Source organism: Papaver somniferum, chromosome 1, assembly GCF_003573695.1.
Source record: "Papaver somniferum cultivar HN1 chromosome 1, ASM357369v1, whole genome shotgun sequence".
Lineage (NCBI taxonomy): Eukaryota > Viridiplantae > Streptophyta > Magnoliopsida > Ranunculales > Papaveraceae > Papaver > Papaver somniferum.
Window position 1 is genome coordinate 243,293,712 of NC_039358.1, and position 23,970 is coordinate 243,317,681.

Below are 23,970 nucleotides of genomic sequence, written 5' to 3' on the forward strand. Positions count from 1 at the left end.
TGGTTTACTTAAAAATACTATGCGATCCAATTTCAGTTGTCTTGTAATGCCAAAATTAATCTAGCAGCAAAATGTTTTTGCCAAATAATTCAGAATTACTATTTTTGTGCCTAGCTAGTTTTGGCACGACTCGCATCAGTAAAAGCAGTAAAAAGGAGGCACTACCTGATTATATAGGCCTAGTTTTAATTGGCACACATGGCTGACCAAACAAGTCAAGATATGAAAGTAGACACACCTGATATAAGATAATATGGAAAAAGAGAAGATAAGCTTACAACTTGAAAATAAATGTTCGAAATCTAGTACCTTCCAGCTTATAAGAATCTTCATTCCGGTCCACCTCAACTTGACTGCAGTTTTCTAAACATATATACCGAAGACCAAGTAATTATAAAGAAAAAATATACAAATTATTAAAACAACCAGTTTTCCTGCAGCACTTGCATCCATAGCTTCACCATCGTTGATATCACATTCCAGAGTAAAAGCCCAATTCCACAGATGTCGCAGATTGCAAAGTATTGCAAGATTGATAAATTTGCTTGATCCGTAATAAGGAAATCTGGGATCAATGATAATAATATAGAGAAATAACTGTAGGAAATACATCCGACTGAAATGCACATCAGCATAACAAGAATTCGGTTTTGAGCAACAGATTTTGCATGCACAAACCCGCATATGACAGCAAAAACTATCGTTAGAGACAAAGAAAACGCCATTGTGTTTGTAAGCATGTAAGTCACGTAGTGCTTAGGGTGCTTATAAGCCATTATAGGGAATCCAGCGTATCGGATTAGATAAGGGAAAAAATTACCACCACCATCACTACTATTATAACCTGAAACAATATCACCAGTATAATCTTCTACAATTAAACCTTTCGTTGTAGAAGAATACGGTGTAGTACTGGATACTAGATTGTTGATAAAATGAATAACATTTTCTCGGGTTCGATAATAAACTTCCCAAACTCCTCTTTCAGAAGAATTTGTAAGAAAATTATCGGATACGGAGGAGCCAAACATACTATGAAGATAATAAGAAAATTTCACAGGGTTGATACCAGAATCAACTTCAGAATCATCTTGCCAAAGCCCACCTGGTGGGTTTAACATAGCTTGGAAGGCGATTCCGGCAATCAACGTAGGCTACGTAGCTACCACCAATAACGCGTCCACCCTCTCTTTATGATTACCCTTTTTAGGCGATTTTCTGTTCACCTGTTTACTGTCCTTCATTTCAGATAACGTTCCTGCCAGAACTTGTCATGGTATATTGGATTAAGGTAAAAGGTACAAAACGAATATACATGTGCCTGGTCTTATATACAAGAACCAGAGATAAAACAGGAAGGAAATAACTTGGTGTACAAGCCAAGTAATGTACAGATATAACAAATATGCTAGAATAATAAATATGGTACATCTGCATAACAGATTATGCATCTGCATAATATATCTGGATATATCTCGTAATAGTTCCATCCGTGAGCTCTTTGGTCTGTTCAAAGTAATTATAATACCCAATTTCTAGATCATTCCTCTCAACTTGAGATAACAGATTTAAGGCTTTCAGGCCCTTGTTGTTTAAGGCATCTATATCGATTCTTATATTATTACTCTGCAGTAAATAGTTTACAATCTACAAACAATTAATTAACTCAATCAATTACAAAATATGTTTCACCAAATCAGGTAATAGGAAATTTAAAGATACCTTAATTTTTCCCATTTCTGCAAGTAGGTGCAAAACTGTGTTGCCATCATTGTCCTTGGAGTCGATAAAGATAGGATTTGGGGTTGAAGTCCCTGCAAGCACCAACCTGTCTACCAATAGCTTAAGAGTCGTCAAATTAGTGTTACTTTTAACACAAAAGTGTAGTATGGTCTCACTATTTTGATTGTTCTTTAAGTGAATAGCTTCTGGTCTTTCTTCCATCAGTAGTTTCATGATCTCGGCTCGATCTTTCATTGCTGCTAGATGGAGAGGTGTTTTTCCATCTTTCTCTTGAACCATACAAGCATCGGGTTTGGCCTTCAGCAACAATTTCACCATTTGAAGATTTGTTCTCGCTAAAGCAAGGTGAAGTGGGGTAAATCCTTGTCTGTCTTCTTTCAATGCAAGGTCAGGTCTCTTTGAAAGAATCCTTTTCGAAAAATCAATGTCACCACACATAACTGCTATGTGTAAAGGACTTCTACAAAAACTAGTAAATACTTGATCTAGATTATTAAGACGCGAGTCTTCTTCATTGGAGAACACTTGAAATACTTGCTTCCATATTTTGTATAAACTCTCCATTTTCCTCCCTCTATCTCTCTCTCTGATCAATATGCTTTACCAGCATGTAGTATGTTCAGTACTAATTAATAATGTTAAAGTTAAAAGGGTTTACCTAATCTCGCAGCACTTTCACACTTTTCGTATTCACTTTACAGGCAATTTTATCGAACCATGCGTGGTTAGCAGTGGCTAAAATTGGCTTTTGTTAACTTGTATACCGTAGTATACATGTTAAGGTTTAATAAATAGTTACTCCCTCCGTCCTAAATTATTAGTCCGCTTTGAATAAGTCAAGATATTAAGGAGGCCGTAGGAGTGTACAAAACTACCCCTATTATATGGTACATTTTTACTAAAATTAAAAAGGAGTATATAGAGTATGTAAGAAAAATACATTGGTAATTATAATATATATAGAAATATTTAAATAGAAGATAAAAATAAAAATCTTTATGGATTGATTTATTAGATTTGTTTCCCTATTGAGAAAGATATCATTTAATATTTAGATCGGTGATATTTAAAATAATTTTATAATTTTAAAAGTTTGAAGGATATATTTGAGAGTTTTACTAAAAAATATGACTATAAACAGAAGCTGGACAGTATTTTAGGACAGACGAAAATAGAATAGAGGACAGAAATTTTAGGACAGAGGGAGTATTTTATTTCATTAGAAATTCTGTTATTTTATTTTATTATATTAAAAATTGATTTTTCTTTAATAAAAAACAACAAATCTTTTTTCCAATGTAAAGAATCATTATATTCAATTACAGCAACTTCATAATTTATCTGTTCTCTTAATCATAGTGGACAGTGCTAGGAAGGAATATTGAATTCCACATAGGACAGCGGCTTTAAATTCTAGGACAACGGCTTTAAAAATATATACGAGTATATAGTTAGATGCATGGCTTCCTTTGAGAATTTTTATAGTTAGATACTTAGATGCTTAGAAACAAGAAGAGAATACCTTTTGGCAGTAAACAAGAAGTTTCTTTGACATCCCTAATAGCCTCTCCATTTTTCAGCTTCTGTTTCTCTCTAATGAATTGCGAGATGTGATTTTTTTTTTTGGATCAATGGAACGAAGAATTTTATAGATAGATGAGGGATATAAAAAAGATTTGACTATCTACCGAAAGACTGACTAGAAGACACAATTAATGAAATTGTATGGCTATAGTTCAAACATTTTTTCCTGATAAATTTCAGCCATAAGTCAGGGTTCAACCATATGCTTTGAATGCAAAGCAATAATGCGCTGATCTGACTCGTCTGATTCATAAGTCAGATGTACCCTCTGTGTGCTGTATTCGAATGTTATTGTTCTTTCCCGGTCTGAGTACAGGGACCGTTCATCAGGTGAAATACGAACTGCATTAGTATAAGCCTAGTTTTGGCCCGGCATGGCTGGTCATATGTCAAGGTTAAAAGTCAGGTTTTCTGTAAAGAGGAAATGAATCTAGCAGTAGAGGGTTTATCCGATCTAGGTAATCCACAAACCTGTCCGACAAGTAATTGAGATGAATTTTTGTCTAGCTCTTCACTTTCTGACATGAACCGCTAAACCAGGGGATGGGCTATAAACCACAAAGATATCCATCATTTTGTTTTACTAGCTATCTGACCTGATCATTAATTGATTCGAGGGAGTAGAACATAAATAAATAAAACAACTATTTGTACTCAAACTTATTAGAGAACTACCAAACATGGTATTAAACAGTACAGTACGTAGTACAACTAATAATTTTCAATAGACGGAATCCACCAAATTCAGTCATGGTGTTGGGCGCACACACATAGTTTTAAACTAAAACGGGAATTTGGTTTAATACCAGAAGTGGTTGATATAGGACCAAACACCATAACAAACATATCCATGAAAACGAAAACCAAAGTAACTAACAACAAATAAAATCAGTTTTCCTGCATCCTTTGCGTCCATACTGTAGAAGATTTGTTTGAGGTAATTCATAAGTCCAATGTGCGGGTGCCTCTTTCTCTTTCGTAGCTTAACTATCTTCAATACCAAAGTCCAAATGAAGGACCCAACTCCCAGAATGCAGCAAACTCCCAAGAATACTTGAACTTTTATAAAGGTGTGTTCTGCTTCCGTATAAAAACCTGGCATCATAGCTGCTAATACCGACAAATAAGCAAAGGCAATACATCCGATTGAAATGCACATTAAGAAAACAAGAACTCGAGCTTGGGCGACCGGTATTTTGATCATAAACCCACATATGACTAAAAATATTATCGTTAGGGACATAAAAAGAGCAATCCCATTAGTAACCATGTAATTCATGTAGATGTCTGGGTATGTATAACCTAATATAGGGTATCCAGCATAACGTATTAGATAGGGGAACGAATTACCACCTTTGCCATCACTGTTGTTGTAGTTTGAAACAACATCAGTAAACCCAGAATCTTCCAAAACTAACCCTTTATATTGCGTAGACAATATACTGCCATAATTCAACATAAGAGCATCCACGAAGTTTTGAATGTTAGAATATTGTTTCCCTTCAGAATGTCGGATTAGGTACTCTCTCAACCCGCCAGACATAGTGGAGCTAAACATTTGATTAAGATAATAACCAAATATAACGGGCTTAGTATTAGAGTTAACTATGGAATCATCTTGCCAAACTCCTCCAGGTGGGTTCATTGCAGCTTGAAAGGCAATTCCTGCTATCAATGTTGCCACCACCAATAATGCGTTAACCCTCTCTTTCCTCCTTTCAATCTTATCACCACATCTAGAAAGAGTGTTACTATTATGCTTCTTACTCTGTGTACATCCAGCGTACTTGAGAAACTTGAATTGTAGATCAATCGTATTTTTTGGTGTTAAAGCATTCATGGCTTCATCAAAGTCGGCCTCAGTTATTTCAAGTTTTAAATTACTACTTTCCAGTAAGTATTGCACCATCTGCAAACGCAATATTAACTTAATTATTAATTAATTGTTTTAAGATACATATTATCTCGAAAGCATATATTAAAGCATATATAAATTAACAAATTTTAAACGTACCTCAATATTTCCAGTTTCCGCAGCAAGTTGTAAGACTGTTTTGCCATCATTGTCCTTGGAGTTGATAAGAATATCTGGATCTGAAGCCCTTGCAAGATCCAACTTGTCTGCCAATAGCTCGAGGGTCTCAATACTACTGTTACTTTTAACACAGAAATGTAGTATTGTCTCACCATTTTGATCATTGTTTAGGTTAATTACTTTGGGCAAATCCTCTTCTGTTAGTACTTCCATGATCTCCACTCGATTGTTCATTACTGCTAGATGTAGAGGTGTCCTTTGATCGTTATCTTGAACTGTACAAACATCACGTCTGGCCATCAGCAATAATTCCACCATCTCAAGACTTGCTCTTGCTGAAGCAAGGTGAAGGGGAGTCCATCCTCTGTTGTCTTTTTTTGATGCAAGATCAGGTTCCAAATATAGAATTTTTCTTGCAAAATTTATGTCATTAGACAAAACTGCAATGTGTAATTGAGTTCTCCTGAAAAAAGTAAATTCCTCATCAAGATTATCAAGACGTGAATCTAATTTCTTTAGGAAGTAAACAAGAACTCTCTTTGGCATTCCTAATAGCCTATTTTTCATTCTGATTCTCTCTAATGAACTTGCAAGATTTAAATGTGTAATGATAGACTTGAGTAGAAGACCTAGATACTAGAATTATGTGGCTGTATATATAGTCCAGAATTGCACTAATCTTAATCAAGTCTTCTAATTTTGTCATGTGAACAAAATCTTAGAGAATTATTTATTTTTAAAAAAAGTATAAAATAGCCCCTTCATTTTTTTCGGAAAAATCTGTTTATATTTTCATTAATGGTTTATATTTTGAAACATCAGAGAATATGTTGAACGTGCTTACTACTGTAGTGCAGAGAGAATATTTGCAAAAAGTGTAATGATAATTCGTCACAGAATAAGCTGTTTTCTCAAACATATTCATTAAGGAGTAGTACCGTACGTTGTTTGATTTACTTGGAATTGTGATTCCAAATTTGTTGTCTTTGGATTGTATTGCAGTGAAGTATACTTGCTGCTTAGATTCCTCGAGTCCTTGCACTGAGAAAACGAGCTAAAGCAGTGTCTAATTTTCATGTCTATCTGTCACTGCTGGTTGGTAGTGAGACAACTTTAAATTAATGTATGCATTTTCACGTGTTCTAGCTAGATGATGAACCAACCCCGAAACTAAGAAAATAATGTCTATCTGTCACATGCCCGGTTCATCAGCTGCAACGACGAACCTCCAAAAGTAAGAAAATAATGGAAGGTCGACCTACTGGATGTAATAGAGGGTTACCAATGTGATGTAATAGTAAACTAGTGGGAGTTGGATCGGCCCCTAATTCCGTTCCCTGCCTGGGTCGTGGACAGACATCACTTCCATAGAACTTTCCTTGCGAAAACCAAGATTTTCAAATTGATGAAGAGAGAATTTTGCATTGATCTTCTACGACTGATAGTGATATGACATTAGGGACACAAGTGACGTTCTGCAAGAAAATAATAACATTTCAGGAACCAATTCTTCGCCATTAGTAATCTTATTGTTGTTGGTGACTGGTAAATGATGAGAACTCAGCAAACTGTGTTTGAATTTGTGACAAAACATTTTGATCATTCCCTGATAAATTGGCCATTTTCCGTGGCAAACACACATGGTTTTAACCAAAACAGGAGTCTGGTTTAAAACAAGAACGGGTTAAAATGGGACCAAACATCATAATACATATATCCATTAATGCGGAAAGCAAAGTAACTAAGTATAAATAAAATCAGTTTTCCTGCAGCCTTAGCGTCCATACTGAAGAAGAGCGCTTCAAGATAATCAGTAACTCCAATACGCTGGTGTTTTTTTCCTCTTTCGTAGCTTAACTATCTTCCGCACCAAAGTTGAAATGACGAGCCCAACTCCCAAAATGCAGCCAACTCCGAAGATAACTTGGAGTATTATAAAAGTACTATCTGCTTCAATATAAAAATCTGGCAGCATAGATTGTAATATTGACATGTAACCGAATGCAATACATCCGATTGAAATGCACATCAACAAAACAAGAAATCTAACTTGGTGGACAGTTGTTTCGATCATAAACCCACATACCACCAGAAAGATTATAGTTAGAGACACAAAAAGTGCAACTCCATTTGTAACCATGTAAACCACATAGTTGGCTGGGTATGTATAAGCCAATATAGGATATCCAGCATAGCGTATTAAATATGGGAAAGAACCACCTACGCTGCTATTCAAACTGTTGTTGTAGTTCGAAACAGCATCAGTAAACGAGAAATCCTCCAGAATAAAGCCATTATATATATGCCATAACGGAATATGTACTATTTTCAAAACTAATAATACTCATAAGAGAATCAACTAAATTTCTAATGTTAGAATAATTTCCCCCTTTAGAATATTGCAAGTTGTCTTCTATATAACTATCCAAATCGGCAGTTACAGAGTCAAACATATGATCTAGATAATAAGCAAAAGTTACAGGGTCAATACCAGAGCCAATTTTAGAATCGTCTTGCCAAACCCCCACCACCACCCCACCCCCGGGTGGGTTCATTGCTGCTTGAAAGGCGATTCCAGCTATTTATGTTGCCACTACCATTAATGCATTGACCCTCTCCAGGCTCTCCTTCATCCCTTTATGTTTGTCAGCATTGTTGGACAAAGTATTACTCTTATGCTTCTTGTTGTCGTGTCCAGTATACTTAAGAAACCTGGTTTCTAGATCAATTTTATTTTCTGGTGTTGAAGCATCCAAGGCTCTATCAAAGTCAGGCATCAGTTATTTCAAGTTTCAAATTAGTACTCTCTAATAAGTACTGCACCATCTGCAAACACAATTAAGTTTATTCGATATTGAGATTCATACACTAATTACACAATTTTTACAGAATCAATAGACAAATTTTTATATGTACCTCGGTATTTCCCGTTTCTGCAGCAAGTTGCAAGACTGTTTTGCCATTATAGTCCTTGGAGTTGATAATAATATCTGGGTCTGAAATCCGTGCAAGCGCCAATTTGTCTACCAATAGCTCGAAAGCCTCAATACAACTTTTACTTTTAACAGAGAAGTGTAGTATGCTCTCACCATTTTGATTATTCTTTAGGCAAATTGCTTCGGGTAGAGCTGCGCCGCCATTAGTACTTCCATGATATTAACTCTATTGTTCATTGCTGCTAGATGTAGAGGTGTTCTTTCATCTTTATCTTTAACCATACAAGCATTAGGCTCGGCCTTTAGCAACAGTTTCACCATCTTAAGACTTGCTCTTGCTGAAGCAAGGTGAAGTGGAGTCCATCCTCTTCTATCTTTTTCCAATGCAAGATCAGGTCTCAAAGATGGAATGTCTTTGGCTAATCTTTTGTCACCAGAGATAACTGCTATGTGCAAGGGAGTTCTACGGAAACCAGTTGATAACTCATCAAGACGCGGGTCTTTAAACATCTCACCGCAAACAAAAATGGAATTTCTTATAGCCTGTCACTTTTTTCTCCTGGTAAAGCTAATATGGGAGAAATCTCAGCATTATCTTCAAGGTAACAGGAGCTTTTCCATCCACTGGTTTTTTGCTGAGTCTAGCTAGGGTCGATAAAGACTAAATATAGTCCACAAAATAATTCTATCTTCAATTGATCATCTACTTAAAACCTGTTATAACTATTACGATAGAAAATACATGGTAAATTTTCTCTGAATGCACAATGACAGTAAATCAAAGTTGCAGAGTTCTCACATTTCGGAAGTGATGTCAAGTATACAAGTAACATTTCCTAGCAAATCATAACATTTCAGCATGCAACCAATTCTCTGCCATTAGTAAGGATGATAAATCAGAAAACTGCTTTTCAAACCTCTGAGGACTACTCAATATTTCTCTTCTTCTTCTTGTGAGTCATCATCAGCACCTAGAAGATGATTCAGTGCAATTTTTGCCTTCTTCGGTCCTGATACTTCTCCCGTCATCTCAACTACATCACCCTTTCTCTTTACATTACCAGTCTCATTATCTTGTCTTTGATCCTGCATAATTACATCTTCAACAACAGGACTAGGTGTTTGCAGAGAATTTTCTTCAGTTGATGGCTTTGGATCTTTCTCGTCGTTCTCCTCTTTGACATTTTGATTGTTCCCCGGCGAACCTAGTGGGTTTTCTTCAGTTGACGGCTTTGAATCTGTTTCTTCTTTCTTATCTTCCTTCGTGCATTTCTCCAACTCTACAAGGCATGAGCGTATCTCTTCGTCGTTTGTCAGATCAAGAGGAGTCTTCCCTGCTTTAGTCTTAGTTGACAAACTCGAACGTTTTCTAACTAAATACTTGGCAAGTTCAATATGAGAGCCTTGAACAGCATAATGCAGGGGTGTCAAACCCTTTCGGTTACAAGATTTTACGGAAGCACCCGATGAGAGGAGGGTCCGAACAACTTCTAGATGACCCTTTTGAGCAGCAAAGTGAATTGCTCCCATGTCGTCCATGGCAGCAGCACGAACATCAGCCTTGTTCTTACAGAGATAACTCACCACCTCATTGTGCCCAGACCATGCAGCTAGATGCAAACTCAAATCAGAGTAGTTGTGTCAAGGAAACGAAAAACATTTGACCCGTTAATTACATCTAACAAGAGTACCAATACTATTTCTCCGATAAGCACCCATAAAAATATGGACTCGGGAACCAGTTGATCTTGAAAACTACGGTCAGTTATATATCTTACATTTATTATACATTTAGCAAACTGCAAATACAATATAAATACAATCTGGTTTTTACTAGAGTACCAAAATTATATCTCCAATTAGGACTCGTAAAGGCCTTCATCCTAATTCCAGTAATGTAACAGAGACATGAGGGACTGGCTTCAAGGGTTTACTGGTGGACTAGGACTCACTAAAGTCACATGTCAGTTGATTATAAATAAACATGAACTCTGGTCTCATTTAAGCACTCTGATACAAACGAAGGTAGCTAGATATTGAGAGGAATACCCAAAACTGTGAAACAATGATATGAAAAGTAAGTAATAGACACAACATTAGTATATGGGGGAAAAAGATTCCTGGTACACAAGTTCCACTCCTTACAGAATATAAAACAATGTTTCTCACAATCCAACAAGTTTCAGAATTTATAAATCACTCAAACAAGCAATTGAAACTTAACCTCCTGCATCGAAGATTCACTTCAAAGCTCTACAAAAGAGAAAATATGGCTACTGATGAAGTTGAGGTTTCGATCCGGTGGATACAAATGTTATTTCGTGCAGTTTTTAATTACGGTGTTTGGGCTTAAGACCATAAAAATACAACATCCGAAGAGCCATTGAGACTGCGTTCATGGCTAAGATGAATTTAACTGAAAGTCCACAATCCATTTACTCTAAAGGCGATGCCAACAGTGCTCGCAGCAGCAACTTCATGGAAAAACACATCACAATATAGCAAGTATAGTAGTTGACATCACCTTTAGAGCAAATGGATTAGGGACATAATAGCGAGTTTCAACAGACAGCATCTTAGCCATGAACGAAGGCTCAATGAGCTCTTCGTATGTTTTATCTATAATGTCATAAGACCAAACACAATAATTAAAACTGCATAACATAACATTTGTATCCACCGTATTTTCAAGACTGGTAATTCAGCTGGGCCAATAACAACTATGACATCAACCTATAACAGGAAATCAACCTCCAAGTAGCAAGTGTGATCATATGGAAGGTGAGGGACGACAGATGTGCATGCATAATTTCATCACAAAACCCCAAACCCAATATCAGCAATTCGTTATAAATATTTATTCCACTCTTAAACTAATGCATATGCATATGCTAACAATTATAGTGTTCACACTGATTCATACCTTGCTGCATATTGCCTAATAATCAGAAATGATGCAGGAACATTCCCTGCATCTCGAGGACACTTAACTTAAACCAAGAAACAAAGAGCAAGCAGAGACTTTCGCATTAATGCTAAGTGCTAACCATCGAAAAAACAGTCTTCATTATATCTATGATGAAAGGGCTAACAAAACTCTTATGGATGCTCTCTCTGAAGCAGTGATAACTTATTAATAAGACCTCTGGGAGTCTCGACTAGTTCTCTAAACCCCAAATTTCCAATTAACAAGACAAACCCACATTTACCCAAACTGCGTAAATCTCAATCCCACACCATAACTCTAAATTTTCCTACAAATTTATCTCTAAATTCAGTAATTTTAAAACCCAAAAGAATCCCTAAATTTCACAACCCCCAAAACACAAAACCCCAGATTTTTTTTTCAAATTTCACAAAACAAAAGAAACCCCAAAATCACCCAAAGCTCGTAAAATCAATCAAACACAAAGAAAGAAAGTCTCATTCAGTCGTTTGTTCAAACACCCTAAACGCAAAATCTACACCCTAAATTTCCAATTAACAAAAGGAACCCACGATTACCCAAAGTATATAGCATCAATCGAACACAATATTTTCAGTTAATGATGATAGAAGAAGAAAAAGGATACGGAGTTCTAGAGTGCTTATCTCTTGAATTAACAGTTAAAGGATTTGAAGCAATAATGGATTGAACTGCATGTGAATCTCCTTTTCTAGCTGCCCCGTGGAGATCATCTTCCCCACCATCGCTGCCGCCAGATGATGGTGCTCTCTTCTTCCTGTAGTTGGTGTTGGTATTAGGGTTTCCCATGGCTCTGCTTTACTTCTCTCTTCTGTGAAAAATGGTTATAGAATTGGGAAGGGCTGTGTGTATAACGTTCCGGAACGGGCCGGGCCTTTCTTTTGTCCTATATATAGTACTTCGACTGTGGACAACATTAGGTTTGAGGCCCTTTGGGCCTTACCACAAGCCGTTAATCTAGGAACAAAAGAATCGTGATTTAGGGGGGAAACGAATTACGACGGGGGAACTGGTGACTCAGCATGGTTGCGAGATAAAATTGAAGCTATCCCATATAACTTAAAACGTGAAATACGGGTGCACTAAGTTTTCTCCCTATCAAACACTTTATTCTTCTCTGCATTTCCTAGGAAAAAGCGGCAAGTAAATAAACCCTAGTTTAGTTTCGTGAAAACAAAAGAAGAAAACCATAACCTAGATGCAGTTGAAATACCATTGAAGCTAGGCCACTAAAACAAAAAGAGCACTTACAGTTTCAATCACATTAACTGCATCTTGAATCTCTAGTAATCGAAAATTCTTTCCTATCCATGATATGAATCTATTACAATGAGTAATTCTGAAGATGGCAAGAATTATCAATTATGTAAAAACAGTGGTGATTTTATGTTAGCCGAAGAAATGAAATGTGAGTGGATTGCAAAACAATGGTAATGTTGGGAAAGAATTTTGGTAATTTCGATGAATTTCAAATAAAAGTTCTGCAGTACTGTTTTAGTTTTGCTAATTATCTTCTTGTGATTTCATCATAACTGATCCTGCAAAACGTTTGATAAGACACAATGCCAATCCTCCAGATAAAACAATCATTTGTATCTGTCACAGACGTCTATATATAATTAATAGAATGGCCTAAGGGTCGCTACGTTGATACGAATTCCAGATGCCACAAACGTCTGTATATGCTTGACATGGAAAAAGAAGAAGTAATTAGTAATTTTAATTTGCTTACTCACTGTAGAAATTTCGTTAAAATGCCCTTTGTAATAATCTAGCACCGTCGTGATCTAAGAATGGTCTTATTGGTTCTTCGTCTTTTGTTACAGAGTACAAATATTGAACTGTTTCCTTTTGCTCATCTGTAACACATAGAAGTGCAATTTCAAGGGGCTTGACTAATGCATGCTAATCAACGTCTAGTGAATTGTAGAGAAATGAAGTCTTTTAAGTCCACTGTATATTGATTATTATGTGTAGGAGCTGAGACTATTAACCTTGAAGACACTTAGATTGAGATGCTTGAATTTCAAAATCTAGAATATAATTATTGTAACTATTAAAAATTTTACAAGTCATCCGAGAAAAATTTAAAAACTTTACAGTGAGTGGATTGGTCAGTGCCCCGTAGATTACGGACTATCGCCCGCATCATTCCCCGCTCCTCGTACGGCAAGGCCAACGATGCGGCACTCTAGTATCGCCAGCAAAAACTTAACATACTACCTATGGAATTCATAGGCTAATAATGTGGGACTATATTCACCGGACCAAACCCTCCTCGTCTAAGAATTTGACTTTCGTGAATGTGATATTATTGTGTGTGAGATTTAAGACGAACAACATCACTTTGAATCACCTTCTTTGAATTTGTCTTTGGTCAACAATGCCGTGCCAAAACCAGGCTTATAATCAAGAGGTAGGGTCTCTTCTGGTATTTCAACAATGCATAAAAATTAAATCCTGAGTTATTATCAGTTGTAATCAGGTACAGCTTGATCACTGAATTATTGCTCTACATTAAAAGCGTACGGTTGAAATTTAGCTGGACATATAATTGAACTACATCCACATAATTCTATTACTCGGTCTTCTACAAGTCTTCCACTAATAGATATTAATAGATAGTTAATTACATTGCAACTTCATTAGAGAGAAACAGAAGTTGAAAAATGGAGAAAGTTCTTGTTTACTTCCGAAAGAAATTTTCTAGTAAAGATTCACGCCTCGATAATCTAGATGAAGTTTTTACTAGTTTTTGTAGAACTCCATTACACAAAGCAGTGATGCGTGGTGACATTGAACATGCGGAAAAAATATTATCTTTAAAACCCGATCTTGCATTAAAAGAAGATACACAAGGATTTACTCCACTTCACCTTGCTTCTGCGAGAACAAGTCTTCAGATGGTGAAATTGTTGCTAAAGGCCAGACCTGCTGCTTGTCTAGTGCAAGATCAAGATGGAAGGACGCCTCTACATCTAGCAGCTATGAAGAATCGAGTGGAGATCATCAAAGTACTTATGGAAGAAGGATTACCCGAATCAATTCACCTAAAGAATCGTCAAAATGGTGATACTATACTACACTTTTGTGTAAAAAGTGACACTAATTTGAAGACTCTTAAACTATTGGTACACTACTTGGTTCTTGCGCAACCACCATACCCGAATTCTATATCTATCAACTCCACAGACAATGATGGAAACACAGTCTTGCACCTAGCTGCAGCAACGCGGAACATGAAGGTATATTTAAGTTAACTCAACATAAAATTACATACATGTTTTTGGATAATGATTAACTTAATTGTGTCTGCAGATTGTGAAGTATTTACTAGAGAATAACAAGATAAGAATAGAAGTAAATGCAGTAAATAATAAAAACTTCAAAGCCTTGAATATATTACCGCAAGCTGAAAAGAATGATCTAGAAATTGGTTTTTATGATTACCTTGGACGCCGTAAGAAGCATAAGAACAATAAATCATCTGAACATGGCAATGACCATGAATGGTGGAAAGAGAGGGTGAACGCGTTGCTGGTGGTGGCCACATTGATAGCAGGAATCGCCTTTCAAGCTGCAATAAATCCTCCAGGGGGGATTTTGCAAGATGACGATAAAGTTGACTCTGGTAATGAACCTGTTACTTTTACTTATTATCTTGATCGTATGTTTCGCACCCGTATGGCTATGGATTTGGATGATTACATAAACAAACACTTGCATTTGAATCCTAGTACTGGTCGTCCAATTAAATTGCATGTGAATTCTAGTACGGGTCGCTCAATCAAGGTCAAAAAATTTGTCACCGAGCTGAGGGATATTATTACTAATGAAGTTAATGAACCAGATGACGATAGAGATTACCAAATGGCGGATCAAGGTTTAATTTTGGAAGATTCTGAGTTTACTGATATTGTTTCATTTTACAATAATAGCGATGGCGTTAATGGTTCTTTCCCCTATCTAGTGCGCTACGCTGGATACCCTATAATGGCTTACAGAGACCCGGATAAGTACGTGGTTTACATGGCTACTAACTTGGTTGCATTTTTTGTGTCTCTGGCTATAATTTTATGGATCATCTGTGGTTTCGTGAATGATCCATCTCTTGCTGAAGTCCAAATTCTTGTTTGGTTGATGTGCATTTCAATCGGATGTATTGCCTTCGCTTATTTTGTTGTTATAGATTCTGTGATGCCAACCTTTTATGTTAGGGGTACTTTAAGTACTATAAGCACTATATACTTTACAATCTGCTGCGTCTGCGGAATTGTCCTCTTCCTTTGGACTTTGATATCAAGGATAGTTAAGCTACAAAAGAGGCATCTCATTGGAGTTGATTACCTTAAAGCTCTCTTCCGTGTGAAGGCAAGCAGTGCCATAGGAAAATTGATTTTCTTTGCTGTTGCTATCTTTGGTTTCTACTCCCTCCGTCTAGCAGTACCGTTTTTATTTAATTTCTTAGTTGTGTGAGAGACAGAGAGGGTATCTCTCTGTAGTTTCCTTAGTTTTCCTAAGAAATACAAGATCCAGGAGCTTTCTTGGTTTGTGTATTGAAAAATTGTAATTTGTTCTCTTTTTGGGTTAAAACCATGTGTGTGTAAGATTGGTTGTGCTCGCTTATGATTATTCAAGAGTATACAATAAGATCTTAGTTTGCAATTTACAACATCATTTCAGTCTAACGTATATTTGACCTGATCAAGCTTTGTGGATGTCATAATGCAATTTCTCTGCTGATAATTTGGCAAAGAAAGGTGATATATGCTCCAGAGAGGCCCGGTTCAGAATTTTGATATATGTTTAATTTTTACTACAAAACTTAGCAAATGAAATAATTTCAGGTTATTTTATTTTTTTTACTTGAACTTCTTTTGGAATGCAGGTTTAGCAGCAGAAGGTTGAATGAAGAGTTTGAATTTCTTTTTGAACAACTGACAGTATAAACCATCGAGCACAATCGTTTCGAACGTACACAAACATAGTAATGAACAGTAGTCCTTGTAATTCTAAACAACCCGAACCCACCAAAATATATCCGTCATTCAGTCAAGTGTATAGATAAAACAGCAACAATCAAACTATAAACAAAAACAGTTTTCCTGCAGCACCTGCGCCCATATAGCGAAGAAGAGCGCATTAATGTAATTATTAACTCCAATATGGTGGTGTCTTGTTCTATTTCGCAGCTTAACTACCTTCCGTGCAGTCGAAATGAAGAACCAAAGTACTCCTAAAGAAATACTGGTAGTGGAAGTGCTTGAGTATAAGATTCTGGTATCATAGCTTACTGTTTGTTTTTTTTTTTTGATTGGTAAATAAGGGTTTTATTAAAAGGGCAGAAACCATCCCAGGTAGATACAACTTACATATTTCCGACCAGGAAGAGATACAAAATTCACTCCAAAAAAAAACTGAAAACTACGACAACCAGGATGATACCAAATAGAAAAATTCTTAAATATATACTTCAGGGTGGTTCGAAAACCACTCTCTCCCGGTTGATCATGAATTCTTTAAGTGAGGAGTATAAGTTTTAATTTTACAGATCGTTAATTAGGATCGTAAACTTCATGATAATCACCCAGACAATATACAAGAATGGTTTATGAGAAATACCTTACAACGTTAATCTGTAGTCCCTTATCGATCGATTGGTGGTAGCATAATACCTTGTGGAGGTCATGGTTTCTCTCTCTTGATCCTAGATGCAATGAGTGGTAATTTCTTAGACACAATAGTGATTGGTATTGTTTCTCTTTTATAGGTAGAGAGAGGACCAAGTTCCTAGGATTTTAGTATTGGACTTTAGATCTCGACCGTCCATCAAGGAAGATCATAAATAGGATACTAACTCCTTATATAAACCATGGATTAGATATTTAACAATATCCTAAATATAACCAGATTCTCACATGGGCCCAATAAAGATAATTATCGTATAAGAAATTATCTTACATTCTCCCACTGGTCCATGTGATAATCTATTAATGGTTAATTACAGGAAACATAAGGCGCACGTAATTGCTAAATAAAAAACTTTAGTGGTTAATGTAATACCTTGATCAAATAAGGTATTCATGCGAGTCATTGTGGTTGCACATTGTCCTGTTATCAACATGTTCCCTTCCATGTACCACAACAAAAATAACTTACTCAACTAGGCCTTAAATAGGAGTATCATAATGGTCCAATGATGTCTTTAAGAAAGATGATTTCTGTTAACATTCATCCATTCACATAAATGTATACTAAACATGGATACAGAAATAATTCAGAATGACATTAATAAGAGCTCAATAAGTGTTCACAATGAAGCACATAAATTAGTTGATTCAGTAATCAATCACTCCCACAGACCTAAGATTTTAATCTTTTCTTAAGAGGTCTTAAAAGGAAATTGTTCATTAAGTGCATCTCCGAATGTTGTGCTTAAGTGATACATGAACAGCTATGGTTTCTGAATTGCTTAATTCACGCATATATACTCAAGGTTCATGTGTTTTGTACCTTTTGTATCATATCGTGCTTTGATGCTGCGAAGTTAAGATGATAATTTCAACAATGTAGAGACAAAGCTTAAGTCTCTAAGTATGCAGTCATAAATATTCAAACTCAATTGTGGGACTAGCATTAATGGATTCTTCATTTATAGAATCTGTACATCCACAAAATTGAAATCTGAAAACCCAATCAACTGTAGTTAGGTTTGCTAACTAATTATAAGACATAAGTTAAGATAATATCTCAAAATTCTTGATAGCTTTACCGTAATTTGTTCTTCGATTCTTAAGGCATTTAGTTAACATATCAACAACTTTTTATAAGTTTCATATCAAAATTAAGACGTAATGAAGATTAAATTTATATCTTCTATCCAACATGAAATAAAATCTGTTAAATATATGTTATTATCTCAAAATTCTTCGAATATTCGACATATGCTTTATATGAGAGCTTTAGTAATCCATATGATATTACTATCACATGGTAAGCTTCATTGATATCCTTTATTTCAAAAAATATAGAGATATGCATAAAGTCAAGATCACTACTCGTACGTAGTATGTCTTAACATACAAGACCAAGAGTATGAAATTCTCCCACTGATCTTGAGGTATATGCATAAATCTGTAATAGTTTCATCCAAAACTTGAAACATTTATAGTTTTGTTGAATTTCATATACCATTACGGGAGGCTGCTTAAACTTCATACTTTGATTTCAAAAATTTATAGACTAAAACTCATCATTAATAAAGGCTATTTTCACATTTAATTAATGCAACTCTTAGGTCATACTGAGCTACTAATAATACTACGATAATTCTGAGTACGTCTTTCTTTGACACGAGAGAAAAAATTATTTATAATTAATGCATCTTTTCAGAGTAAAATCTTTGGAAATAAGTCTTCCTTTATACCTTTTAAAATTACTATTGCAGTCGTATTAGGTCAGAAAGACCCACTTTCATACAACTGACTTGTGTCTTTCGAGCAATTAAACAATATCCAAGACTTGACTTTCAACCAATAATTTTTGCTCACATAGCATCAATCCATTAATCAAAATTATTACACATAATATTTGTGAACCTAAAATGTAATAAATTCTTGTAAGAAAATCACTGAAACAACATGAATAACTTTCTTTCAATCTCTGTTGAGACCTTCTTAATGCTGGTTCATGTTGTTATCAAAAAATTTCTTTAGTGGCAGTAGTTATATTATGGAGTATTTGATCAGTAATTTGTGGTGTTTCATTATCAAACATTCTTTCTGATAATGAGAACATTCACAATATTTGTAGAAATCTTTAATAAAGAGATCATAATCATGATTTATTGAACAGATATATCCACGTACTCCCACTGATTATGCCATCATTAACGAATTTATATTTTCGGTTTCAATAAGTCTCATACTACGGTTAGAACTTTAAAGAATATCATTTTGATTATTTAGGAAAACCAATGAATCAATAATAGTTTCCAAATCCAATTTTCATTCTTTGGAATGTAATCCCTCACCTCCAACTGAACAACCATAACTTAAATGTGATTTAAACTAGGTTTCCAACCATTCTAGTCCAAAATGTGTCTTTGAAACTGCTTTACTTAGAAATCTATTTAAATTACACAGTTGTTAAAAGAACATACATTCAACTGATATGTGTTCATCATGCATAACTTATCATGCTTCTAACCATTTTCATAAAAATATGATTTTGCCTTTTGTTATACACCATTATGCCAAGGATAAGTTGGCTTTGTGCATTGAGCAACAATTCCAAACTTTTGAAGATACTATGCAAATGATTTAGGATATTATCCTGTTTTATCATACCTTTCACAATATTCACCACCTTTGTCAGACTTTATGATTTTTGACTTTATCTATAGTTGACTCTCAATTTCAATAATGAATGTTCGATAAAACATCCATGGATTGAGATTCATAATGCAATCAATAGATTTACACAGTAACGCGAAAAATCATCTGGTGATAAACAATTTTATCTTCCAAAAATTGGACCATTAAAAGTCTACAAAATAATCATAATCTACAATTAATAAGAACAAAAATAGTTATAATAGAGATAAATGACAATTAAGCTTAAAATAGTTTCATACGTTCAATAGGATTCTCATGTAGGTAAAACCTTATCAAGGAACCAAGTAAGACATGAAAAATATATGTGGATATTTTACATTCTCATAATTCAACATTATGTCTGTCAAATACTACAACTAAATTCACCTGTGGGCGACTCACATCATAAAATTTATTAACAAACTCCAATAATTCTAAATATTTTCAACCTAATATAATGTAAATTGTAGTCAGCTGTGGGTGGCTATTATTTCACATGTATATGAAACATTTAGATAACCTTAATGCTTGTTTAACGTGTGAAAAAAAAAACTACTTGTGAGCGGCATTGTTCTAATCGTTAAATCAAACTAAGAGGACTCAAAATATACAACACTTACCAGATAAGAGCTTAGCATCATTACGGTGATAACTAAACTATCCAGTAAACATGTACAATTGCAAATATCACACTAACTTTTCTTATGATATTGCACAGTCCCACTCAATGATATGGACATACTTGATCTGATCATAAATTTAGTCGCTTATAAACAATAATGAGTAACCCTAAAACATCAATCACGAACATTTATTCAAAAGCATGCCATACATAAATTGTGAAAAAATATCAACACCATATAATCGAAAAATATCCAAACATAATGAACTTTTTCTTGAACCAAAATCGAGCATGAAGCAAGTCTATAAATATGATTCAATAATGAAATTTCGTTGAAGAAATTTTTCTTGATGCATCACTAATTTAATTTGATAGAAGTTAAAAAATCGCGATGATTAAGGGACAGTGTCGATAAAAATGAAGAGTGTTAGAATACGCAATGAACACCATAAATTTTCACAAATTTGGAGTAATTTATCCAAAAATGAAACATCAATTTTTTTTATTTTTTTTATAAAGGATACAATAAATTTTGGATAAAACAACATAATAAAATATTCATGAAAATCTAAAAAAAAAATTTCCATAATGGGTTACTTAACTCGATAATGAGTTAATTCAAATAAAATTTTCTTTTATGCATTTTTTTTAATATGAAATAAGAAAATTTATGTAACACTTGCTTAATCATGATCTTTATTTTTATGTCTAAATGCTGTCAAAATTGGCACTCACATTCGAAAAATGAAGAGAAATGACACTAGTCATTAGGACGTAAAAGGATTCAGATCCATAATGTATGACCAAATAAATATCATATCTTCCAATATTTTCTTAAACATGCGAACTCAAATCACTTGTGAGTAATTTTTGTTATAATATATTTAAGCAAAACAATATCATAAGCACTTGACGACATAATATTATAATGATTATGGCTCAAAAATTTATTTGAAATCACTGTGGTAATTGTCAAACAACTTAACAATAATGTCATCATCATAAAAATTCGGTACTCGCTGAACCTTACCTTTACGGTTTGGCGAGCTCGTGCTTACAATAACATTATGATTATTGCTATGATAAAGAACGCTCTAGTATCACTGTGGTGATAGCCAAAATGTCTCAACATAATGATCTTAAAGAAAATAATCCCGTACAATAAAAAAAAATCAACATTGGGATGGAGAAAAATCCTACCATAATACACTACATATAAACCATTTCGTAATGCGCACTGAAATTTAATGGTGCCAAACAACGGTTTTGATCAATATAATTTATAGTGTAATTCAATAAGGAATCGTTTTAGTGTTTCGATAAAGCGGAAGCAGAAATTGTAATCAGTTGACATTTCTTTAAATAAAAAACATTTCGAGATTTCTAACACTCGTCAAAAATTATTTTGTTATTATAGACTGGTTGTATTTATGACAATTATATGACAAACATGTAGACATTTAGGTCACACTTGAACCAAACCTAAACAGTCAAAACAACCAACGGAAAAGTCAAAGTCAACAGTGGAAAGTCAAAAAAAAAAAATCAACATAAAGTCAGCCGATCGTAATGCTCAACGGGTCAATGGTGAAACCAACCACTCAACGTCAACTTCGAATATGTTTAGACGTTCCACAAAAAAAAAAATGGGCAGTACCGGATATTTCAAGATGCAAAAGACCAATTACATTTCTAAGCATCATACACACGCATATCTCGTTTCATGACTGTTGGGCTTGGTTTAAGACAAGCCCAATATGCTTTTCAAACTTAACCAAAAATGAAGTTGAGCCCACACAAACATTTTTTTTAAAATTAGAAGAACGATTTTTTGGGGACCATGGTCCTATTAGGCCACCTACCCTATAGTTATAAGGGGTGTCCTAAAACATTGAAATGACTAACCTATCTTTAACCTAATTTAATTTAAAACCAACTCAATAATCACCTATATATATATAACCACCACTCCTCCCACCACCACCTCCCACCATCGCGGATTACCACCACCACCGATTACCACCACCACCACCGCCGATTACCACCACCGCCACCTCCGATTATCACCACCACCAACCACCGATTACCACCACCACCTCCGATTATCACCACAACCAACCACCACCAATATATATATATATATAGCTTAATTTAAAACATTAATAAAGATATTCTCACAAACCTATTACTTGTCATTCGTTTTTGGTTGAATAAATGAGAAGTAATCATTAAAATGAGTTGAAAATGGAAGTTGCAGAGAGGTTTAATGGAGGGTTTTTTTCAGAGAAAAGTTCGGTTATCAAGAATTAATTTTTTCTTAACGAACTCAGAGTTCGGTTGATTCGCAAAAAAATACTTTTAACCAAACTCCTTGTATCAGAACAACACAAGTCCATAAGTTCGGTTCCTTCGCAAAATAAGGATATCACCGAACTTTAGTTTACGAAAATAATGAGAAGTCCACAAGTTCGGTTCGTTCGCAAAAATGTTAAGTTTTCTTTGTAACCGAACTCTACCTTTGAAACTTCGTAACCAAACTCTACCTCATTCGCCAAGAAATAAATTTCGTAGTAACCGAACGTTTGCCTAATTGCATATATGCATATATAAGCCCAGTTCGGTTGATTCGTAAAATATGTTGAAGTTTACGAACCAACCGAACTTCTAACACTAGGTTACTTTTAACCTGCAGTTCGGTTGGGAACTTGGTTGCGTTGAAGTTTGCGAACTAACCGAACACACAAGATGTACCCAAATAAATTGCTAAGTTCAAAGTTCGGTTACCTACCATTGTATCCTAGGTAACCGAACATTACACTGTACGACCAAAACCTCCATTAACGAGCGAGTTCGGTAACCTGCGTGTTTGGAAAACGTAACCGAACTACACTTTCAGGTGTGTTCGGTTACATGTTCTTGACATATGGTAACCGAACTAGCCCAAATGTACATAAAAAATTTCATTTTTTTTGAAAGTTTGGAGCAATTCAACCAACATTATCTAAGTTTGAAGCCTACCTGGGTACCCAAATACCCTTCCTCCGGTTGTGGTTGGTAAAATCCATCGTTTTTCATGTTTTCCTTCTTCATCTTCTCTAACTTTAGTTTCTCAATATTCATCCATCTAACCATTAAGGTGAGCCAATATTATAGTTATCGGGATCTAAAAGTTCTAAGAAACATAGCCGCATGATTAGTTTAATAAAACAGAAAACACCAATTGATTTAGAGGTGTGATATGCGTAAGAAATTCATCAAACTTGACAGATATATTATTTTTCATGGTGCATAAATATGATTATTAGACCAATCAAACAAGGTGATGGATTCATATCAACACAATAATTACATATAATATCATGGACAATTATGGAGTTCTAAACTTTGCTCTAAATGCCAAATATAAGTTTTAATTTTATAAATCGTTAATTAGGATCGTGAACTTCATGATAATCACACAGACAATATACAAGAATGGTTTATGAGAAAATACCTTACGGCGTTAATCTGTAGTCCTTTATCGATTGATTGGTGGTAGCCTAATACGTTGTGGAGGTCATGGTTTCTCTCTCTTGACTCTAGATGTAATGAGTGGTAATTTCTTAGACACAATAGTGGTGGGTATTGTTTCTCTTTTATAGATAGAAAGAAGACCAAGTTCCTAGAATTTTATTATTGGACTTTAGATCTCGACCGTCCATCAAGGAAGA

The 23,970-nt window shown here is 34.9% G+C and overlaps 4 protein-coding genes across 6 annotated transcripts; 1 reads left to right on the forward strand and 3 right to left on the reverse strand.

Annotated features, from left to right (window-relative positions):
- Positions 1–1,015: 1,015 nt before the first annotated feature.
- Positions 1,016–2,835, reverse strand: LOC113322390 (ankyrin repeat-containing protein BDA1-like). Of its 2 annotated transcripts, none has more exons than XM_026570477.1 (2): positions 1,723–2,835; positions 1,016–1,626 (listed from the first exon to the last, which is right to left on the reverse strand). In XM_026570477.1, the coding sequence occupies exons 1-2, from the start codon at positions 2,305–2,307 to the stop codon at positions 1,444–1,446; spliced, it is 768 nt and encodes a 255-aa protein (XP_026426262.1). In that variant the 5' UTR covers positions 2,308–2,835; the 3' UTR covers positions 1,016–1,443. The 2 variants fall into 2 exon arrangements, with proteins under 2 accessions (XP_026426262.1, XP_026426253.1); XM_026570468.1 differs by having other exon boundaries at positions 1,016–1,647.
- Positions 2,836–4,039: 1,204 nt separating this feature from the next.
- Positions 4,040–5,954, reverse strand: LOC113322369 (ankyrin repeat-containing protein BDA1-like). 2 transcript variants are annotated; one of them, XM_026570445.1, is made up of 3 exons: positions 5,342–5,954; positions 4,681–5,236; positions 4,040–4,434 (listed from the first exon to the last, which is right to left on the reverse strand). In XM_026570445.1, the coding sequence occupies exons 1-3, from the start codon at positions 5,927–5,929 to the stop codon at positions 4,127–4,129; spliced, it is 1,452 nt and encodes a 483-aa protein (XP_026426230.1). In that variant the 5' UTR covers positions 5,930–5,954; the 3' UTR covers positions 4,040–4,126. The 2 variants fall into 2 exon arrangements, with proteins under 2 accessions (XP_026426230.1, XP_026426227.1); XM_026570442.1 differs by having other exon boundaries at positions 4,040–5,236.
- Positions 5,955–7,029: 1,075 nt separating this feature from the next.
- On the reverse strand, positions 7,030–12,075 carry LOC113322380 (tankyrase-2-like). Its single transcript, XM_026570457.1, has 3 exons — positions 11,871–12,075; positions 8,279–9,919; positions 7,030–8,188 (listed from the first exon to the last, which is right to left on the reverse strand). The coding sequence occupies exons 1-2, from the start codon at positions 12,050–12,052 to the stop codon at positions 9,229–9,231; spliced, it is 873 nt and encodes a 290-aa protein (XP_026426242.1). The 5' UTR covers positions 12,053–12,075; the 3' UTR covers positions 7,030–8,188; positions 8,279–9,228.
- A 1,814-nt stretch (positions 12,076–13,889) lies between these two features.
- Positions 13,890–15,924, forward strand: LOC113322359. Its single transcript, XM_026570435.1, has 2 exons — positions 13,890–14,508; positions 14,582–15,924. The coding sequence occupies exons 1-2, from the start codon at positions 13,933–13,935 to the stop codon at positions 15,737–15,739; spliced, it is 1,734 nt and encodes a 577-aa protein (XP_026426220.1). The 5' UTR covers positions 13,890–13,932; the 3' UTR covers positions 15,740–15,924.
- The last annotated feature ends 8,046 nt before the right edge of the window (positions 15,925–23,970 follow it).